The following is a 20,126-nucleotide window of genomic DNA, read 5'->3' as shown; positions in this document are numbered from 1 at the left end:
TTTAGTTCCAAAAATTTTTGGGAAATCAATATTGTAGCACTTTCGTTTGTATTTGACAAATATTGTCTAATCATGGACTAACTAGGCTTAAAAGATTCGTCTCGTCAATTCCAATCAAATTGTGTAATTAATTTTCACTCTATGCATACGTGTAAAGATTCGATGTAACGAAGAACTAAAAAATTTTGCAAATTTTTTTGGAAACTAAACCTCTTAGGTCTTCTTCGCCTTATTGATTAGAGCGAGGCTTAGGGCGAAGGGCTAACGGAAGACCGACCCTTACTTTCCAATCTTGAAATGAAAATCAAAGAATTTCATGTGTGTGCGCGTGAGAGCCTTTTGTTTCAACTTTATTGCATGTGAGTGGAGACAATGGCAGTAAAGATTCCGCAGCTACTGCAGCTCCTGCTTTTTCAGGCGGAAGCCCAGAAAGTGCAAATTCCAAATCAAATAGATGGTGTATTTCAAAGCAAATAACGGGACTTAATTTATCATTAAAAGAAATTCCTATCTTATAAGGCCTTGTTTACATACAAAAAGTTTTTGTATTTTGACACTGTAGCATTTTCGTTTTTATTTGACAATATAGAGTAACTAGGTTTAAAAGATTCGTCTCGTGATTTACAGGTAAACTGTGCAATTAGCTATTTTTTTATCTATATTTAATACTTTATGCATATGCCGCAAGATTCGATGTGACGGATAATCTTGTTAAGTTTTTGATTTTTGGGTGTATCTAAACAAGACTTAAGTTGAAAGCCCACTCATCCAATCCGAGCTGGCGGATCTGACATGTGTAAGTACAACCCACCTTCATTTTCGGTCCAGTCTTGCTGAAGAAGGAAGCGGGAGGAAGCCCAGCATAAATTTTTGCTGCCTCCAACGAAGGCCCCCGCCCCTTTGGAAGTTTGAACAAGCCCAAAAGCAGCCAGCGCACCACACTTCGCCCCCGCCCGTCGCTGCGAGTGGGCCCATGTCGTCGACGGCTGCGGCGCACCAGAAGGTAGCGGCGCCACCGACAGAGGAGGAGGCGCCGGAGCACGGGCCCTTCCCCATCGAGCAGCTACAGGTCCGGCCCCCTCCGCGCTCCAATCTCCCCCTGCTCGCAGCTCGTGGCCCAATCCCTCCAAGAACCGCTCGAATTCGAGGGCTTGATCGACGATTCGGTCCGCTGGGAAGGGGTGCGGCATCCGGCGTGGTGGTTTATCCCAATTTGGGCGAATATCGTAGGGGTGTTCTTGGGGGCCTCCCAGCCCCCGTTTTCTACATTTATTTTATCCTCCCAAACTCCAGAAATGTTTAGCGATGAAAAATCTCCCTATGATTTTCGCGCTCATGCCGCCCATTCCTACTTTGTTGGGGGCTCTTCTCAACCTGGCCTGCGAGTATCCAATTCGAGTTCTTGAATTAGTTTTGTTAACTGACTCACAGTCTATTTGTAGTGTATCCATCATGAGCATTTCTGCTGGTTTACTTGTGGAGCCATGTTCAGTTCTTTGGGATCAGACATGCTGAGGATATTATTTTTCCTTGTGGAATTGAATGCAGAAATCATGTACACGTGCTCCAGAATAGATTTATCTTTGCAGTGCACAAAGGCAAAAGATATCCATAGATTATTCAAAATATGCTTTCTTTGATTTAGCATCACAATTCAGTATATGTATTAAGACAGCATATCAGCAACGCCCACCACCTTTCTTTGCAGAACTCGTTCAGGCTTCAGTAAACTGTTGACCAGGATGTAATGTGTTTTCTCAATGGCAATTTGGGGATTTTTCTTGTTAGTGAAGAAAAAGACAGGTGTTGAGCTGAATCATCACTTAAAGTTCTGTAAAATTTGCTGTGTAGGCATCTGGAATAGCTGCACTTGATGTGAAAAAACTCAAAGATGCTGGTCTCTGCACAGTGGAATCTGTAGCATACTCTCCGAGGAAAGACCTTTTGCAAATTAAAGGGATTAGTGAAGCCAAAGTCGACAAGATAATTGAAGCAGGCAAGTAATTGTTTGCTTCTGTTTTAGAGCACACTTCTATTTGTATGAAAATAAAATTTTCGCGTAAATCATAATGTTCATAAACATCTGGCAGCTTCCAAGTTGGTTCCACTCGGATTTACTAGTGCTAGCCAACTTCATGCGCAGAGGCTTGAGATCATCCAGCTTACAACTGGATCTAGAGAGCTTGATCAAATTTTGGACGGTAATGTATTGGTGCCTATCATTGATCTTTAACTTCCTTTTAAATGTCATAATTGTGGTGTAGGAATAATTGCAAAACAATGCAACTTATGTTTTCAATCTTTAACAGGTGGAATAGAGACAGGATCTATCACAGAGATCTATGGTGAATTTCGCTCCGGGAAGACTCAGTTGTGCCACACTCTCTGTGTCACATGTCAGGTATTGGACTGAAAGACTAATTCTAAGATATAATACCACATTGCCACGAACAGTACCAGCATGATTTCCAGAATGACATACTTAAATAATCTATTTCTTTGCATGTTGGAACTGTTTACATATTTCCAGCTGTTTGGCGAATGGAAAATATCCTTCCAGTTCTTATGTGATTGTTTTTGAGCTTACAAATGTGGTGGTGATTTGTGCAGCTCCCATTGGACCAAGGTGGTGGTGAAGGAAAGGCTTTGTATATTGATGCAGAGGGTACATTCAGGCCTGAAAGACTTCTCCAGATAGCAGATAGGTGATATGAAACTCCAAATTATTACTTAGTTACTACTGTTATTCTTGAACTGTCAAACAAGATTCTTCTGCATTTCAGGTTTGGCTTGAATGGTGCTGATGTACTAGAGAATGTGGCTTATGCTAGAGCATATAACACTGATCATCAATCAAGACTTTTGCTAGAAGCAGCTTCCATGATGGTAGAAACCAGGTGAGTTCGTCCATTTGTTGTAGTTAGCTTCTATCTGGACTAGTGAGTTATAGAATATATCAGTTAGAAAAGGAGAAAATTGCTAAAATCATAGTACCTGAAATTTAAGGAAGTATATAACTCCACTTGCCTCCTAGTTTCACTTGGGCGTTTGGAAGGTGCTGTAATAATAAAGTAGGAACAGATGTTCAGTAAGTGGCTATCAACAATTAAAGAAATTTCAGTTATGATCCCCATGGGAAAAAGCAAAGGATACTAAGCTGTGATCCCCAAACTGCATTACATTCAGGAACACATTGGAGTCTGGCCGTCCATGATATGTTCATGTACATGCATCATCTGTGCTTTGCTGGTAATTTTAATAGAGTATCAGATGCTCTTTTTCTTACTAAAGCCTTTTAGCCTCTCATGATTAGGATATGACATAGGTACATTAATGTTGCATTAGAGAAGACCTATGTGCTATTCAAACAGATCTCTTACAGAACAGATTTGTTACATTTGCTTTAGATAGGAGGATCCTACTCAAGTAGCCCAATGCGAAAGCATTTTTGTTTGATAATGCTGATGTAGCAAGTAACAAGGCATGTATCAGGTTTCTACATCTTGTCATAAAGACACTCCGATCCTGAATTGTTAATGGCTTTGTTATTTCACAATCTCGAAAATTCGAAGTCCATTTTCTTTTACCAAGCATATGCTCATAATCTTGGTTTATCATGTTTCCCATGCCAGTGTCTTTGAAGTGGAGCTCTATGTCTGCAGGTTTGCTCTTATGGTTGTGGATAGTGCTACAGCCCTATACAGAACTGATTTCTCTGGTAGAGGGGAGCTATCAGCAAGGCAGATGCATCTGGCTAAGTTTCTTAGGAGCCTTCAGAAGTTAGCAGATGAGGTAATTGTTAGAGTATAGGCCCATGAGGCTAGGCCCATGAGGCCCATGTGTATGACACTATATTCCTAACCCTCTAGGGTTAGCCCAGTTATGGAAAAACAGAAGTTTAGCATGGTATCAGCTTAGGGTTTCCTTCCCACCCTGTCCCTGCCCACCCCAGCCGCCGCCCACCTCTGGCCGGCGCGCCGCCGGCGGCCATGGCCGGCCGGCCTCCTCCTCCTCCTCCCTTCTACTTCAATCAGTTCCCTCCTCTCCCAACCTCCTCCTGGGCGCAAATCGCGGGTCACCCGTCGCCCAGGCCCGTTTCCGGCGACTCTGCTGCCCTGGCCGCCGGCGCGGCTGCTGCTCTAGCGGCGCGCGCGGGGCTGGCGGGGGCGGGCGCTCCAGAGGTCGCGGGGCGCGCAGAGGCGCACGCGGCGGGGGGCGGGCGCTACGGAAGCCGCGGCGCGCGCAGAGGCCGCGGCGCGTGCACAGGCTGCCGCGCGCGGGGCGAATGCGGCCGCGGGAGCTGCGGACCGCGCCGATCCGGCGGCCGTGGATGCAGAGGCCGTCGCAGCCGCGCCTGCCCAGGTCGCCGGTCTTCATGGCCACCTCACGGACTCCCTGGGCTTGTCAGACGCCACGACAACAGCCGCCTACGCCCGGGGAGCAGCTGCTGCCATTGCTGCTGGCCTTGGCATGCCCCTGGACGGGACTGCTCTGCCCGGAACGCTGCTCACAACTGCGGGCGCCCTGTCCAGGAGGCTGACCGCTGGCCCGAGCGCGGCTGCAGGTGCGGGAGGCGCGCCAACCTTCCCTCCCTTCCCTGCACCACCTCCGCCGCCAGTGATCCATCGTCCGGACTCCACCCTACTCGCCGCTCTCGTCACTGCTCGCGCTGCGGCTGCGGAAGGACGGGAACGCGTGCGGGCGGCCGCACTCGCTTGGGAGCGCGAGCGCGACGCGGCCGACGCCTTGGCCCGCCAGATCACCGAGGCCGAGCAGTTCCTTGGCCTTCCGGCCTCACCTGACGTCGGGACCACGTCCTCGGGATCGGCTGCGGTCGTCTGGCATGATCCGGCCGATCCCCACGTGGTGCAGCTCCACTACCAGGCTGGGGGTGTCCAGAACATCCGCCTCCTTGTCCCGGTCGTCCTCGAGCCCGAGTCGCCCTCCTACGCTCGCTGGAGGGACTTGGTCCTCCTCACCCTCCGCCGCTACGCCCTCGACGACCACGTCCTCCTCGACACCGCGGGGGCGGTCCCGACCCCCTCGTGGCTACGCCTCGACAGCATCGTCCTCTCTTGGATTCTGGGGACGATCTCCCTGGACCTCCACGACCACGTCCGCAACACCCCGAGCGCTCGCGGGGCCTGGCTGGCGCTCGAGGGCCAGTTCCTGGGCAACGCCGAAGCCCGGGCTCTGCGGCTCGACGCGAGCTTCCGGACCTTCGTCCAGGGCGACCTCTCCGTCAGCGAGTACTGCCGCTAGATGAAGGGCATGGCGAACTCTCTCGGCGACCTCGGCTGGCCCGTGGAGGACCGCATCTTGGTCCTCAACGTTCTCCACGGGCTCAGTGACCGCTACTCCTACCTCCGGACGTGGATCACCCGGCAGCGGCCCTTCCCCACCTTCCTGCAGGTCCGTGACGACCTTGTCATGGAGGAGCTCACTCAGGGTCTGCAGCCTGGGTCCACCTCCGCCTCGGGGTCCTCGTCCTCCTCGACTGCTCTCGCTGCCACTCCTCCGCCCTGTCCTACTCCGTCACCACAGTCGTCACTCCTTGGTCCTCTTCCCCCTGGGCCGAGCGGGGGTGGGGGGGGGGCCGTGGCGGCCGCCGACGCCGTGGCGGGGGACGTGGAGGAGGTCGCGGGGGCACCACGACGCCGCCGGGCCCACGAGGTGCACCCTGGCCATCCTTCCACAACCCATGGTCAGGGCGCATCTCCATGTGGCCGTTCTAGGCTCCCGGTGGAGAGCCTCGCCCGCCGGCGGCCATGCTCGCTGGTGCTTCCGCGGGGTTTCCCTCTGTGACCCCGTGGACGGCACCCACCGGGACTGCCGGCTGGGACCAGGCGGCCTTGGCGCACTCTTTCAGCACCATGGCCCTGACTCCTCCAGTTGGGCCGGAGTGGGTCGCCGACTTTGGGGCTACTTACCACACCACTCCTAACCCCGGTATACTTTCTTCTGTTCACCCTCCTTCTCCTTCTCTCCCTTCGTCCATTATGGTCGCTAATGGGTCTTGTCTTCCTGTCACCTCTGTGGGTGCCGCCGGCCCCCATGGTTCCTTTTGTCTTCCTGATGTTCTTGTTGCTCCTTCTATGGTTCACAACCTTCTTTCAATTCGTCGTTTTACAGCTGACAATTCTTGTTCTGTGGAGTTTGACTCTTCTGGTCTTACTGTGAAGGATTTGGCTTCCCGGCGTCCTCTGCTCCGATGTGATAGCACGGGGCCCCTTTACACTCTTCGTTTTCCGGCATCTGTCTCGCCTCCTTCGCCAGTTTTGTCAGCTGCCTTCACCACCGCTACCTCCACTACTTGGCACCGGCGTCTCGGCCATCCTGGACGTGATGCTTTGATGCAGCTTAGTCGTAGTTCCGATATTCGATGTACTCGGGCTCACGATGAGCATTTGTGTCATGCGTGCCAACTGGGCCGTCATGTTCGTCTTCCTTTTTCTAGTTCTTCTTCTCATGCGGCCCGCATTTTTGACCTTGTACATTGTGACTTATGGACCTCTCCTGTCATCAGTATTTCTGGATACAAGTACTATCTTGTGGTGGTGGATGATTATTCTCATTATTCCTGGACTTTTCCTTTACGTGCAAAGTCTGATGCTTTTCCCGCGCTTGTCCACTTTTTCGCTTGGGTGTCCACACAGTTCGGCCTCACTGTCAAGGCTGTCCAGTGTGACAATGGTCGGGAGTTCGACAACTCCGCCTCCCGCGCCTTCTTTCTCTCTCACGGTGTCCAGTTGCGCATGTCTTGCCCATATACCTCCTCTCAAAACGGCAAGGCTGAGCGCATGATTCGCACCACCAACGACACCCTGCGCACTCTCCTGCTTCAGGCCTCTCTTTCTGCTCGCTTCTGGGCCGAGAGCTTGCACACCTCCACTTATCTCCTTAACCGCCTTCCTTCCGCTGCTTGTCCAGCACCCACCCCACACCACGCTCTCTTTGGTACCCCTCCTCGCTATGATCACCTTCGAGTCTTTGGGTGTGCGTGTTACCCGAACACCACAGCCACCGCTCCTCACAAGCTGGCTCCCCGTTCGACTCTCTGTGTCTTCCTTGGGTACTCCCCGGATCACAAGGGGTACCGATGCTACGACCTTACCTCTCGTCGAGTCCTCATATCTCGCCATGTGGTGTTCGATGAGTCGATCTTTCCCTTTTCCACCACTACCACTCCTGCTTCCACCTCGGAGCTTGACCTCTCCTCTGTGTTTCCTACTGACCCGGTGGTCGAGCCACCTTTGACGGTGTTTCCTGCAGGTACTGCTACGTCGCCTGTCGCCCGTGACACCTCGGGGCCGGGTCCCGAGGGGTCACCTTCCGGCCCGGCCCCTGCGCCTGACGCGGGTCCCGGGTCGGCACCTTCGACACCGGCCCCACCGGCATGCTTCGCCCAGCCGGTGCGTGTCTACCAGCGACGTGCACCCGACGTGGGTCCCGGGTCGGCGTCTCCGACTCCAGCCCCACCAGCACGTTTCGCCCAGCCGGTGCGCGTCTACCAGCGACGTGCCCGGCTGGCGCCGCTGCCTCCGGCGGCGCCGGTGGCCCCCACCTCGCCGGGGTCACCTGCGCCACCGGCGACGTCTTCCCCGTCGGCGACACCAACCCCACCGCCGAGACACCCAGCTTCTCGGGCCGCGACGCCGGTGTACCACCCTCCGCTCCTTCACCAACACCCGCGTCATGTTCACCCGATGGTGACGCGACACGCGGCTGGGACCCTGCAGCCCCGGGCTCTTGCGGCGATGCCCGGGGACTCGCAGGTCTCACCGGTACCCTCTTCCGTCCGCGAGGCCTTGCTGGACCCTCACTGGCGCCGAGCGATGGAAGAGGAGTACGCGGCCCTCCTCGCCAACCAGACTTGGGATCTCGTCCCTCGTCCCCCGGGCTCCAACATCGTCACCGGCAAGTGGATCTGGACCCACAAGCGCCGGGCTGACGGGACCCTTGAGCGGTACAAGGCTCGCTGGGTTCTCCGGGGCTTCACTCAGCGGCCCGGTGTCGACTACGACGAGACCTTCAGCCCGGTGGTCAAGCCGGCCACCGTCCGCACGGTGCTTTCGCTTGCTCTCACGCGCGGGTGGCCCGTGCATCAGCTGGACGTCAAGAATGCCTTCCTACATGGCGTTCTGACTGAGACAGTCTACTGCAGTCAGCCGGCGGGGTTTGTTGACTCTTCTCGTCCCGACATGGTGTGTCGGCTCAACAAGTCTCTCTACGACCTCAAGCAGGCCCCCCGAGCGTGGAACCATCGATTTGCTACTTTTCTACAGACTCTGGGGTTTGTGGAGGCCAAGTCAGATACATCTCTGTTCATCTTTCACCATGGGACTGAGACTGCATATCTGCTGCTCTATGTTGATGACATTGTCCTCACAGCCTCCAGTGAGTCACTCCTTCGGCGGATCATCGCCTCTCTTCAGCAGGAGTTTGCTATGAAGGATCTGGGTGCACTACATCACTTCCTCGGGGTCACTGTTGAGCCTCACCCTGCTGGATTACTCCTTCACCAGCGGCAGTACACTCTTGATATCCTGGAGAGAGCTGGGATGACTGACTGCAAGCCCTGCTCCACTCTCCAGTTGACACACAGGGCAAGATCTCGGAGGCTGAGGGTACACCTGTTAAAGATCCTACTGCATATCGGAGTCTTGCCGGGGCACTTCAGTACCTCACCTTCACCCGCCCGGATATCACCTATGCAGTTCAGCATATCTGTCTTCATATGCATGATCCTCGGGAGCCACACCTCACCGCTCTCAAGCGGATCCTACGCTACCTCCGCGGCACCGTCGACTTCGGTCTCCTCCTTCACCGACGGTCGCCTTCCACCGAGCTCGTCGTCGACACTGACGCCGACTGGGCCGGGTGTCCGGACACCCGCCGCTCCACCTCCGGCTACGCCGTCTTCTTAGGCGGCAACCTGGTGTCTTGGTCGTCCAAGCGCCAGCCAGTCGTCTCCCGCTCCAGTGTCGAGGCGGAGTACCGCGCTGTCGCCAACGGCGTGGCTGAGGCTTCGTGGCTCCGTCAGCTCCTCGCCGAGCTCCACAGTCCTCTCTCCCGGAGCGCACTGGTCTACTGCGACAACGTCAGTGCGGTGTAGCTCTCCACCAACCCGGTCCAACACCAGAGGACCAAGCACGTGGAGATCGACCTACACTTCGTCCGGGACTGGGTCGCTGTCGGCGATGTTCGGGTCCTTCACGTCCCGACCACCTCCCAGTTCGCCGACATCTTCACCAAGGGTCTCCCGTCCTCGACCTTCACCGAGTTCCGCACCAGCCTCAACATCACCAGTGGCTAGTTGTGTCTGTGGGGGGGCTCGTGTGTTGTACTTCTTTTCTTTCGTGTCCAGTCTGTAAACTCCGCTGCGACGGTAGTTCAGACTGCGGGGGGTTGTTAGAGTATAGGCCCATGAGGCTAGGCCCATGAGGCCCATGTGTATGACACTATATTCCTAACCCTCTAGGGTTAGCCCAGTTATGGAAAAACAGAAGTTTAGCAGTAATCAGCTTGTCCTTTGATCACTCATGATGAATTATGAAATGTTAGATATATTGCAATACATACATTTGGTCGTCATGCAAACATTATTGCTACCAAATTATCGGACAACTATTGATTCTGCTGCAAGTTGTTTGGTTAGTTAACCAAGTATATCAACAACATATTGAGTCTCATGCCTATTTGGTGCACATAGTATTTTTATTGTTTTGGGTCCTTTTTTGGCTGTCTCTAGTTTGGAGTAGCAGTGGTAATAACGAACCAAGTAGTGGCTCAAGTGGATGGTGCTGCAGTGTTTGCTGGGCCACAGATCAAGCCCATTGGAGGAAACATCATGGCTCATGCTTCCACAACTAGGTGAGCTACACCAAGTAACATAACATCTCCATTTTATTTTTGTTCAGTTACTCATTGTCGCGTTTTGTATCAGGCTCTTTCTTCGCAAGGGAAGAAGGGAGGAGCGGATCTGTAAAGTAGTCAGCTCTCCCTGTCTGGCTGAAGCTGAAGCAAGGTTTCAAATATCATCTGAGGGTGTCACTGATGTCAAGGATTGAAAGCATCTCTGCATCTGTAGCCCACAGCATAACTTGCCCACTTGAATGAATCTCTGGTCTGCTGGATTCATGTTGGTCCCTTGTACAATCAAAATGCCAGTACAGGCTTCCAGAATGGGAATGCAAATCCATTGGACTGGCATTGTCATCCTGTTGTCTCAGGTACCATCCAAAGTTGTCCTTGTTGTAAAGTGCATATCCTTAGTGTGTCCCAAATGATATGTACAGACAATCAGTCACAATTTAGCAACTCATCATGCTGCATGCATCCATGTTCTTTTTCAATGTACTTACTTGCCTTGATGCCAATTAGTTGATTTTGTTTTGTTGTACTGCTCTGAACCAGAAATCAGAAACAGTTGACTACCAACATTGGCTTATTCGGTTCTTAACTTATGTAAATTAGGTTTTCAGGATAAGGTACTGTTTAACTGTCCGCAATTAGCAAAAGTATTATCTCCTTGCATAGAGCTGATGGTATTGATCATCAGAGTCCCAGTTCTGTGGAGTAATTCTGTAATCATTCTACCATGCATTACCATTCGTGCTACATTTATCGGAACTCTGGAGCTACAATATAAAAGTACAGTGGTGAAAAATATTCGTTTTAAGCTACCAGATCTTAAAATTCATTTTTTTTATTTTTTCAAAAGACCTCGGATGTTGACATAGTCTCTACCAAAATTGTAGTTTCCAGTATGATCTACAACTTTGTAGTTGATAACTTTTTTACCTGAGGTTGTTAGAGGCCCAAATGTTTGTTTCAAGTTCTCTAATTTTGATTTTGATTTTTTTTCAATTTTTCAAACAACCTGAATTCTGACGTAATCTACACTAAAGTTGTAGCTCTCAATATGTTTTACATATTTGTAGTTGATAATATTTTTTAGAGCTCTACAACATTAGATAAAAGATCAGATATTCTGTAAGCTTCTAGAATATGGCGAGGACAGACCAATTTGTTTGCATAGTGCTGCTGCTGACGACGCTGACATCAATGGCAATGATGGAACGAGCTTAGCCGCAGAAGTGTTATGAGCTGCACAGAAGCAAGTCCAGGTGAAACACATGATTACAGGCTTGAGCTCCAAACGATGTTGCAATTGCTCACGGTTGGTTAGTTCTATTGTTTCTTGGTTGATGAGCGAATGAAGATTTTCTGCTCTAATTGCCATGTAGATGCAACAAATTATAATTTCTTCAAGTATGTACCTCTGGTGTCAGCTCTTTGTAATCTGAAATGGTGCATTGTTTTGCCTTGCATTGAACTGTTCGGATCTGTCAATAGGCCAGATGCACATAGGAATGCAAGGTTCTGAAAAATTGATTTCCATGATTTAGTTATTTAGCATTATAATTTGATATGCTTTGAAGCATCCAAAGCTGCAATATGATGTCTTGTCACCTCGTATCAAGAATTTCTTAATCTGTATAGCCTGCTAGTTGTTGAAAATTCTAATGCTAGACTTCTGCTTCCTAGAAAAAAGTGACAGTGGGGTGCACTATCTTGCTTTGCTCGAATAGGCTGTTGAACTGGATGTAGTCTGATATCACAACGGGAACGGAGCCGCCAAGCTGTGTGTGTTCACAAACCTGTGACAGCTACCTAGTTGGCTCCACTGGGATTTAATTAGTGCTAGTGCACTAGCCATCTCCAAGCTCATAGAGTTGAGGGCATCCAAGTTACAACTGGGTCAAGAGAGGCTTGATCAAATTTTAGAGGCTTGAGATCAGGAGTTCAAACTTGAAACTGAGACGTTTTATTCTAGTCAGGAAAGAGGACTAGAGTGCACTGGTAGCCACGCACGCACCGGGGATTCAGCTTCCGATCATTGCACAGTTGCAGCTCACCTGCCATCATCTTCGTGCAAAGCTTTCATGCATGCAGCATCTCCTTGTTGAGTGTCCGCCTAGCTAGCTTCAAAGCTCAGACTCAAAGCTTCTGTGTGTTGCAAGAATCGAAGGATATGATTCAGAGAAAGCGAGCAGACTGGTCTCTCGATTTTGCACGTGGGAGTGTTCATATCAGTTACTTTGTCACTGACGACGAGCACGGCACCACGACCCCTGGTGCTCCACTAATTTAAACCTCGGGGGTCCAAGAAACCTGCAGCAGCTTCAGTGCCAACCTGCTATTCCCCTCACTGACATGCGATTATATTGGACCCATTGTGAGGGGCACATCCTTGATTCTCTCTTCTTTTATTTACTCAAAGTAGCTGCCAGCCAGGTGCGTTCTTCTTCTTCCTAAGGCCTTGTTTAGTTCACTTCAAAAACCAAAAAAATTTTCAAAGTTCCCCGTCACACCGAATCTTATGACATATATGCATGGAGCATTATATATAGATAAAAACAAAACTAATTGCACAGTTTGCCTGTAAATCACAAGACGAATCTTTTAAGCCTAGTTACTTCATAATTGAACAATGTTTGTTAAATAAAAACGAAAATGCTACAGTGTCCAAATAAAAATAAATCTAAACAAATCCTAAGTGGCTAAGCCTACCTTGAAAGAAGAGGGTTAATAATCTATACCTAATACTAATCTATACCTAATACTAAAGAGGTAAAATTTCAGCCGTGTTTTTCATCTGTCCAGGTTTTCGTCTGGCCTATCTATCTATATCGGGCCTTGTTTAGATGCGAAATTTTTTTGGATTTCACTACTGTAGCATTTTCGTTTGTTTGTGGCAAATATTATCTAATTATGGACTAACTAGGGTCAAAAGATTCGTCTCGTGATTTACAGACAAACTGTGTAATTAGTTTTTGTTTTTGTCTATATTTAATGCTTCATGCATGTGCTGCAAAATTTGATATGACAGAGACTTGAAAACTTTTTGGTTTTTGGGTTAGAACTAAACAAGGCCTCTGTCTCGCTCGTTCTCGTCTGGTAAGGCGGTAAAAACCAACACCGAACACATATCCTTGAATCTGTTCACCGAAAGAGTTTTAGTCAGATCTCTTTCATCGATCCGGAAAACAATAAAATCTCAAGCAGCTAGGCATATCGCAAAAGGAAACCTAAATCAACATCAAATTGATGCATATCAGCCTATGGGACGGGGCGCGCGGCGGATTGAGCGGAGCCCCTAACCCCTGGGAGCGCGGCGAGGAGGCTGAGCCCCACCGCGGACGACGGCGTGGCTGGCCAGAGCACGTCGAGCTTGAGGAGGTCGTCGTCGGCGCCCGCAGAGGCCACAGCGTGGGTCGGGACGGGTAGGGGTGGGTGGGACAACGATGGTCCAAGGGGCGCTGCCGCCGGTAGGATGGGGAGAGCGAGGATGCCAAATCGTGGCGGAGGCCGGCGAGGAGCTTACAGAGGCGCGGATCTGGAGGCTGCCAATCGGACGGTATCCACACCGGCGCCGACCTCGCCGCCATCGTGGAACAGGATCCCGCGGCGGTCTCCGCGACGGGGCGCGCGGCGGATTGGACGGCCCCCCGACCCCCGGGAGCGTGGTGAGGAGGCTGAGCCCTACCACGGACGACGGCGTGGCCGGCCAGAGCACGTCGAGCTCGAGGAGGTCGCCGTCGGAGAGCGATGGTCCAGGGGGCGCCGACGCCGCTGCCGGCAGGCTGGGGAGAGCGAGGATGCCTCGGACAGTGATGGTCCAAGGGGCGCCGACGCCGCTGCCAGCAGGCTGGGGAGAGTGAGGATGCCAAATTAGTGGCGGAGGCCAGCGAGGAGCTTAGGGGGTGATTGGTTGCCCAAACCGATTTGGGCCAGGATGGAGGGGTAGTCCAGGCCGGTTTCAGGCACGCTGAAACCGTGGAGGGTCTCGTGTTTGGTTCACAAAGACCTAGTGATATTTGATGGTTGCGAGTGTGATTGGTTGCCTGGACGGATCCTTTAGGTGAACAAACTAATACAGTTTGATGTGTTTGATACGCGCATATGACTAGTGGTGTGAGCACCCAGGTATTGGTTTGGTGTGCTTACCACCACATCACATTCAAACAAGACATCTTCATCACAAGTATTTCATCATAGGCAAATATGAAAGAGACCAAATAAGAGTGAGCAAAATTGAATTCGAATTGGCAAATCAAACATTGGCCTCAGAAATATGGTTGTTTCTCATACTAATTTCATCATTGATGGCACAAATAGCAATGACTTCACAAAATTCCACTGTCAGCCATCCAGAATGGCATTGACCATTCGGTTGCATTGACAAAGGATCAAAAACAGGGTAACAAAAAGAGCCACCTCAGATTAGAAGTAGTTGCATCATAGGCCAAGCAAGAACCCAACCATTACCTCCATCATGAACAAAACCCATGAGCAAATATAACCAAATCCACAGCAGGTCCCAGGACATCCACCTCCAAGGTGGATCTGTCCACATCACAGAATCCCCACATCGGCACATAGACAGACAGGGCTGCCACACCAACAGGTGCTCCTCCACTGCCTAATCTAGCAGGAAATAGTAATAATCATCGACCCATGCACTGTGCTTAGTTAAATCCATAGCAGAATCATAGTAAAACAAATAGATCTGAGCCAGGAACAAGTGGTTTGCACCATGAACTCATAGATCTATGGGTACGAGCAAGAAGAACACGAACCCTAGGCAGAATCACAGACGACGAAATCAGAGAAAGAGGAAGAGGGGTAAGGCGAGGTATACCAGCCGAGGCAACGGAGAACTGTTGCCGGAGGGAGATGCCGGTGAGAAACCGGCCGGGAGTAGGAAGCAGAGGTCACCGGAGGAATGGAGGCATGAGGGGACTGGAGAAATGGAGGCGGTAACCCTAACTCCAGAATCGTGCGCGCCCCTGATGGATTCGTCTCCCGCCAAGCCTTCCCGCGCGCGCCCAGGGTTCCAACGCCGCGCCGTGCCGTCCTGGCTCATGAGGGAAGCTCGCCTCGAGGAGACGGAGGGAGCCAGGATGGAGGGGTGGAAAGGAACGAAAGAATGATACAGGCAAATAATACGAGACGAGCAACCAAACACGGGCCGAGTGCATCAAATGGAGCCGGATAGGCCTTTGCACCATCCCGTTGGGGCAACCAATCACCCCCTTATAGACGAGCGGATCTGGAGGCTTTTGGTTCCGGCGAACGGCTGCAGAGCTTCTGCGGCAGCGGGGGCGAGCGTCTGTGCTTAATTGCGGCGGTGACGCATCCTGTGCGTGCAGCGTGCGTGCTGTAGAGTGGCGTGCGTTTGTGCCTGGGTGCGTGCAGCGTGCGGTAGAGTGCGTGCGTGCTGCCTGCTGGGTGAGTGCGTGCGTGGCTGGTGCCCGCCTTTGTAGTTAGTTTTGTTTTAATTCAGGCTTTGTTTAGTTCTCAAAAATTTTCAAAATTTTCCGTCACATCGAATCTTTGGACGCATGCATGGAGTATTAGATATAGACGAAAATAAAACTAATTGTACAGTTTATCTGTAATTTGTGAGATGAATCTTTTAAGCCTAGTTACTCCGTGATTGGACAATATTTATCAAATAAAAACGAAAATGCTACAGTAGCCAAAAACCAAAATTTTTGCGAACTAAACAAGGCCTCAGTCTTTGCCGAGTGTGATTTAGGACCGGCCCTTGGCAAAGAGACAGTTTGCCAAGGGCCAAGGTTGATACTTAAAGAATTGTTTTTTTCCTATGTTTTAGACGTTCTACAGTATTTAAAAGTAAATGTTAAAATTTTGGTGAAATTTTGAACTTTTTTATATATTTCCTCAATTTATTTTTGTTGAATTTTTTTTGAATATTTTAAATTTGAAATGCAGGTGCATGGAATAATACAATTTAGTGCTTGAAAAAATGTTATTCATGGTATTTGGTGTACGTTGAGTCCATAGACACAAAATCACATCAAATTTCACGCATCGTGTTCACCTAACGTGACAATGAACTTGCCAGAAAAATGTTTAAAATTATATAAAATTCATATGAAGTCTGAAATTCATGAAACTTGTTGTGGTGCCATGTTATAGCACGTTAGGCTATGGTAAAAAATTGAGAAGGTTTTGAGTAAGTTGTTACGTCAGATGCCTAAAACCTAGGCATTTCATAGGTGATCAAGCTAAAACAGTACATATCTAAGTAGTAGATAATTTGATCCCAAGACATATTAGAACATATAATATGACTATTGTATAAATCTTTAAACAATAAGTCTTCTATGTGACCAATCAGTAAATTGTATATCTCGTTGCAACGCACGAGCATATTTTGCTAGTAATAATAATGATCCAATACCAAAGCAAGCCGGGGAGGGGAGGCAAGGCATAAAGCAGATTCGTTGATTAAGAAAAGGTTACTACTACTCGCATTACTACGGCACTCTTTTTGCTTGTAAAGCTGGTAATCCCAGCAAACCTTTGCTTTGTATAAAAAGCGGGACCAGTCGGTCTTTATTTTTAAAAAAGAAAAGGTTACTACTACTCGCATTTGTTTGTTCCCATTTTGCTCAAAACAAGTTTGCGAGCCCATTCCTCCTCTTCCACCCTGCAACTGCAACCGTGTTTTCCTGCATCCTGCCAGCCAGCGCGTGTGTAGTGTTCAGAGTTGTAGGCACTCTGATGGCCGAGCTGATGGCCACCATGGTGGTCGGGCCACTGGTGTCCATGGTGAAGGACAAGGCCTCCAGCTACCTCTTGGACCAGTACAACGTCATGGACGGCATGGAGGAGCAGCATGAGACCCTCAAACGCAAGGTGCCGGCCATCATGGATGTCATTGCTGACGCCGAGGAGCAGGCGGCAGCCCACAGAGAAGGGGCCAAAGCTTGGCTTCAGGCGCTTCGGAAGGTGGCCTACCAGGCGAATGACGTCTTCGATGAGTTCAAGTATGAGGCACTCCGTCGTGAAGCGAAGAAGAAGGGGCACTACAAGAAGCTTGGCTTTGATGTAATAAAGCTCTTTCCTACACTGCTGCATGATCGGGCATTAGCACCGGTCGGGAAGGGCCTGTTGCCCCGGTTCCCGAGCCGGTGCTGCCCTTCCGGGACTAAAGGCCCACCCTTTAGTCCCGGTTCGGCCAACCGGTGTTAAAGGGTTTCTTTTTCTTTTTTTTAGTTCACTTCTTCGGTTCTGTTTATTGTTTATATATAATATATAATAATAGGTTTTTCAATACATGTTTTGCTGATACAATAATATATTTATATTACACGCATATTAAGCATATATAAATGAAAATTATAGGCTAAGCTTAATAGTTAAGCTTTGCCTATAATAAAATGAATAGACCACATCAAAAATTAAATAGATATGTAAAAAGCTTTATATATATATAGTTTTATATGTACAAAATTCGTAACACATATATACATAGAGTTTGTTCTCCCAATGTCTACAAACGATACAAATGATCATCGTTGTTTGGTATAAGAGTTTCGTTGCCGTTGAAGTGAAACTCGCCGTTTGGATTGATCACTTGGTCGCGGAGAAATCCTGCTATCGTCTCTTGGATAGCTTTGATTCGGTCTTGTTGTAGGACCTTTTCCCTCAGCCATTCCGTCTTTAATTTGAAATAAATAAAAAAGGTATTAGTTATCTAAGTTATTCAATATAATTCAGGAGATAATGAAAAGAGACATGTAACGTACTCTGAGCGTCTCTGTGGGTGTTTGATTGACTTGTGCCATCATGAATTTGCACACGTAATATGCACATAGATTGTTCCCTCCTTCTTGTCTTAAACACCACTGTACGATGTATATATATATAAAAATATTCATAACCACGACAATAAGAAGGCTAAAAGTTAGCGAAAGTTTGTTAGCTAGTAGAACTTACTTGTGGATGTATTATGTTAAGCGGCGCTTTACATCCACTGAGATGTTCACGGTCAATGAATCTTTCCCAAACCCTATACACAGCCATTGTGGATCGTGAACTAATAATTACAGAGTCATATTATGATATTTTTGTAGCTGAGATCGACATTACGTACCTTTGAATAATGTTTACCATTTGTTGATAATTTTCTTGTGGTTTTCTCATTGAGTCAAAGATTATCAATCGGTTCTTGGGAATTTCAATGACCATGAGTATCCAGTGAAAGCTGTTTACACACACATATATAGGGTCAGTCCTATAATGTAAAATAAAATATGCATGCACTTAATAACTATATAACTCACTCGAAGTTGAAGGGGAAGAGTATTTTTTGTTTTTCTTTTTGGTTTACAAAGAACCTCATAAGATTGGTGCAGATTTCTGTCTCATAATCTGCTGTACACACTGCCTGCGGAGCCTTGAAAACAATATAAGGGTCAACGAACCCAATACTATTGTCATTTCTCATTCTGAGCTCTCTCATTTGGTGCCTGCATATATACATACAAATCCTAAGTGTGTAAGGATTATATACATGTAATTAAAGAAGTTAGAAGTATAATAAAAAGGAAAAATACTTACAGACAAAAGCAGCTGACAAGAGATTTGTCAAGAGCGTCGAGGTGGCATAATTGGTGCAATTCTTCGAACTGCACGTATATGAGGTCATCTCCACGGAAGTAGTGATGTTGTCTAATACGAACAGAAATCCAATTCTCTCCCCTTTTAGACGCCTCAATGCACCATTTGTTTATTGCAAACATTTGTGTGCCGAGCTCGTGTAAACGCTTAGGGTCGAATAGACTCCTGCCCGGTTCATATCTTGCCCTCCATTGATCAACTACCTCGGCTTTTTCAAATGTATGACATCCAAGAATGGCGGTAATTTCTTCTATATTTAAACCGCTCTGTCCAAAGTAACTCTCAAGCGAGTCTAGCTCAGACAACGCTAAGGATTTCTTTGGCATCAAGTCTTCATTTGAGCCGTATTGATTTGGCACAATCAAAGGGGGCACCGGTTTTGATACTTCTCCGAGCTGTGGGACCCCCTTTCCTACTCTCTTCTTAGTAGGCTGTGAAGACTTGACCAGAGACCGCTCATAGTCCGAAAGTGCTGGCTTTTTCTGAGCTTCGCGTTGCTTCTTTTGATGGTCCGCCACCTTCTGCCTCAGTTCCGATGGCTTCACATAAAAGTACGGCTTTTCTGGGTTAAGCCGTTTTTTCCTTTCCTCCTTTATTTTATCAAAAAATTGTTGGACCTCAGCTTTAGATGTAGCAATTACCTCCTCTTCACTCTTTTCGTAAGGTAATTTTTCTGGCGTCTTAGCTCTCTTTGCTGAGGCAGCCTTCTTTGGAGGTGGGACCGATGACTTCGGTCCTTCTTGGACGGACCACTTCTTACTACCTCGCTTTGGAGGCGAGGGGACCGACCGTGCACTCTTTGGAGAGGGCGGTGCAGGCGGTGGAGGGGGTGGGGCCGATCTTTTTGGCGTTGGAGAACGCGGTGGAGGAGTTGGAGAACGCGGTGGAGGAGTTGGAGACCTCGGTGGAGGAGGTGGAGACCGTGGTGGAGGCGGTGGCGGGGTCGGTGTGGCCGCCGCAGGTGTTGGAGGAGATCCAGCATTGTCACCGCCCGCAGCACTATGATGCGCTGGGGAGAGAACTGGACTTAGGTTGGAGGAGTCCCTGCAAAGAAAACAATTACAAGTTTTGTGAGTAAACTTTTTTTAAATTTCAATACATAATAAATAATATAAGAAGTAAAATCACACACAAACCTATGCTGAGGAATAATTATGAAGCGCTTGCGCCAACAAATAAATGTCTTCTCAGCTTCACCTAAGGTCTTCTCTCCGTCTCCCCCTTCTATGTCTAGTGGCACATTGCCACAACCTTTCTCAACCCTATCAACCGAGACGCTAGCATATCCACCAGGTACTGGTCGATTATGGATTCTTGGAGTGCCCGTTCGGTCGATAGGGTTGACAACAGCGATAGCCACCTTTTTGGTGGCATTCCCATCTGGTACATGCAGCTCACAGGTAGTAAAAGCCTCTGTGACATCATCCACGGGAAAGTGTAGCTTCGTGTCATCCTGAATGGTTGGTACTTCCGTGGATGCGCAGCTGCTTTTCAACTGGCCTGGGGGGCTAACATTGACCTCAGGCTGTGATGTACCTTGCCCTTTCGTCATTTGACTAAGTGCTGCTTGCACTTGCCTTTGAATCTCTGCCTGCATCCATTCTTCACGAGCTTTCTCGCGCTCT

The 20,126-nt window shown here is 48.9% G+C and overlaps 1 protein-coding gene and 1 pseudogene across 2 annotated transcripts; both read left to right on the top strand.

Annotated features, from left to right (window-relative positions):
• Nucleotides 880-10,534, top strand: LOC8064090 (DNA repair protein RAD51 homolog B). Of its 2 annotated transcripts, none has more exons than XM_021446448.1 (9): nt 880-1,069; nt 1,852-1,996; nt 2,091-2,201; nt 2,310-2,401; nt 2,611-2,705; nt 2,784-2,897; nt 3,633-3,792; nt 9,752-9,873; nt 9,947-10,534. In XM_021446448.1, exons 1-9 carry the CDS (start codon nt 974-976, stop codon nt 10,068-10,070), a joined length of 1,059 nt encoding a protein of 352 aa, XP_021302123.1. In that variant the 5' UTR covers nt 880-973; the 3' UTR covers nt 10,071-10,534. The 2 variants fall into 2 exon arrangements, with proteins under 2 accessions (XP_021302123.1, XP_002443207.1); XM_002443162.2 differs by having other exon boundaries at nt 883-1,069; nt 3,663-3,792.
• LOC8064089 overlaps nt 16,488-20,126 on the top strand; it is a 19,363-nt pseudogene continuing 15,724 nt past the window's right edge.

The sequence above is a fragment of the Sorghum bicolor genome, chromosome 8 (genome assembly GCF_000003195.3).
Source record: "Sorghum bicolor cultivar BTx623 chromosome 8, Sorghum_bicolor_NCBIv3, whole genome shotgun sequence".
Taxonomy (NCBI): domain Eukaryota; kingdom Viridiplantae; phylum Streptophyta; class Magnoliopsida; order Poales; family Poaceae; genus Sorghum; species Sorghum bicolor.
Note: the sequence above shows the minus strand (reverse complement) of the source record. Positions and strands in the feature narration are given on the sequence as shown.

Bases quoted from the DNA above. Each gene is read 5' to 3' on its own strand.
- LOC8064090 (XM_021446448.1), top strand. From the start codon at position 974: ATGTCGTCGACGGCTGCGGCGCACCAGAAGGTAGCGGCGCCACCGACA. The intron at 2,898-3,632 runs GTGAGTTCGTCC...TTCCCATGCCAG, and splicing joins TCCATGATGGTAGAAACCAG to TGTCTTTGAAGTGGAGCTCT. The intron at 9,874-9,946 runs GTGAGCTACACC...GTTTTGTATCAG, and splicing joins GCTCATGCTTCCACAACTAG to GCTCTTTCTTCGCAAGGGAA.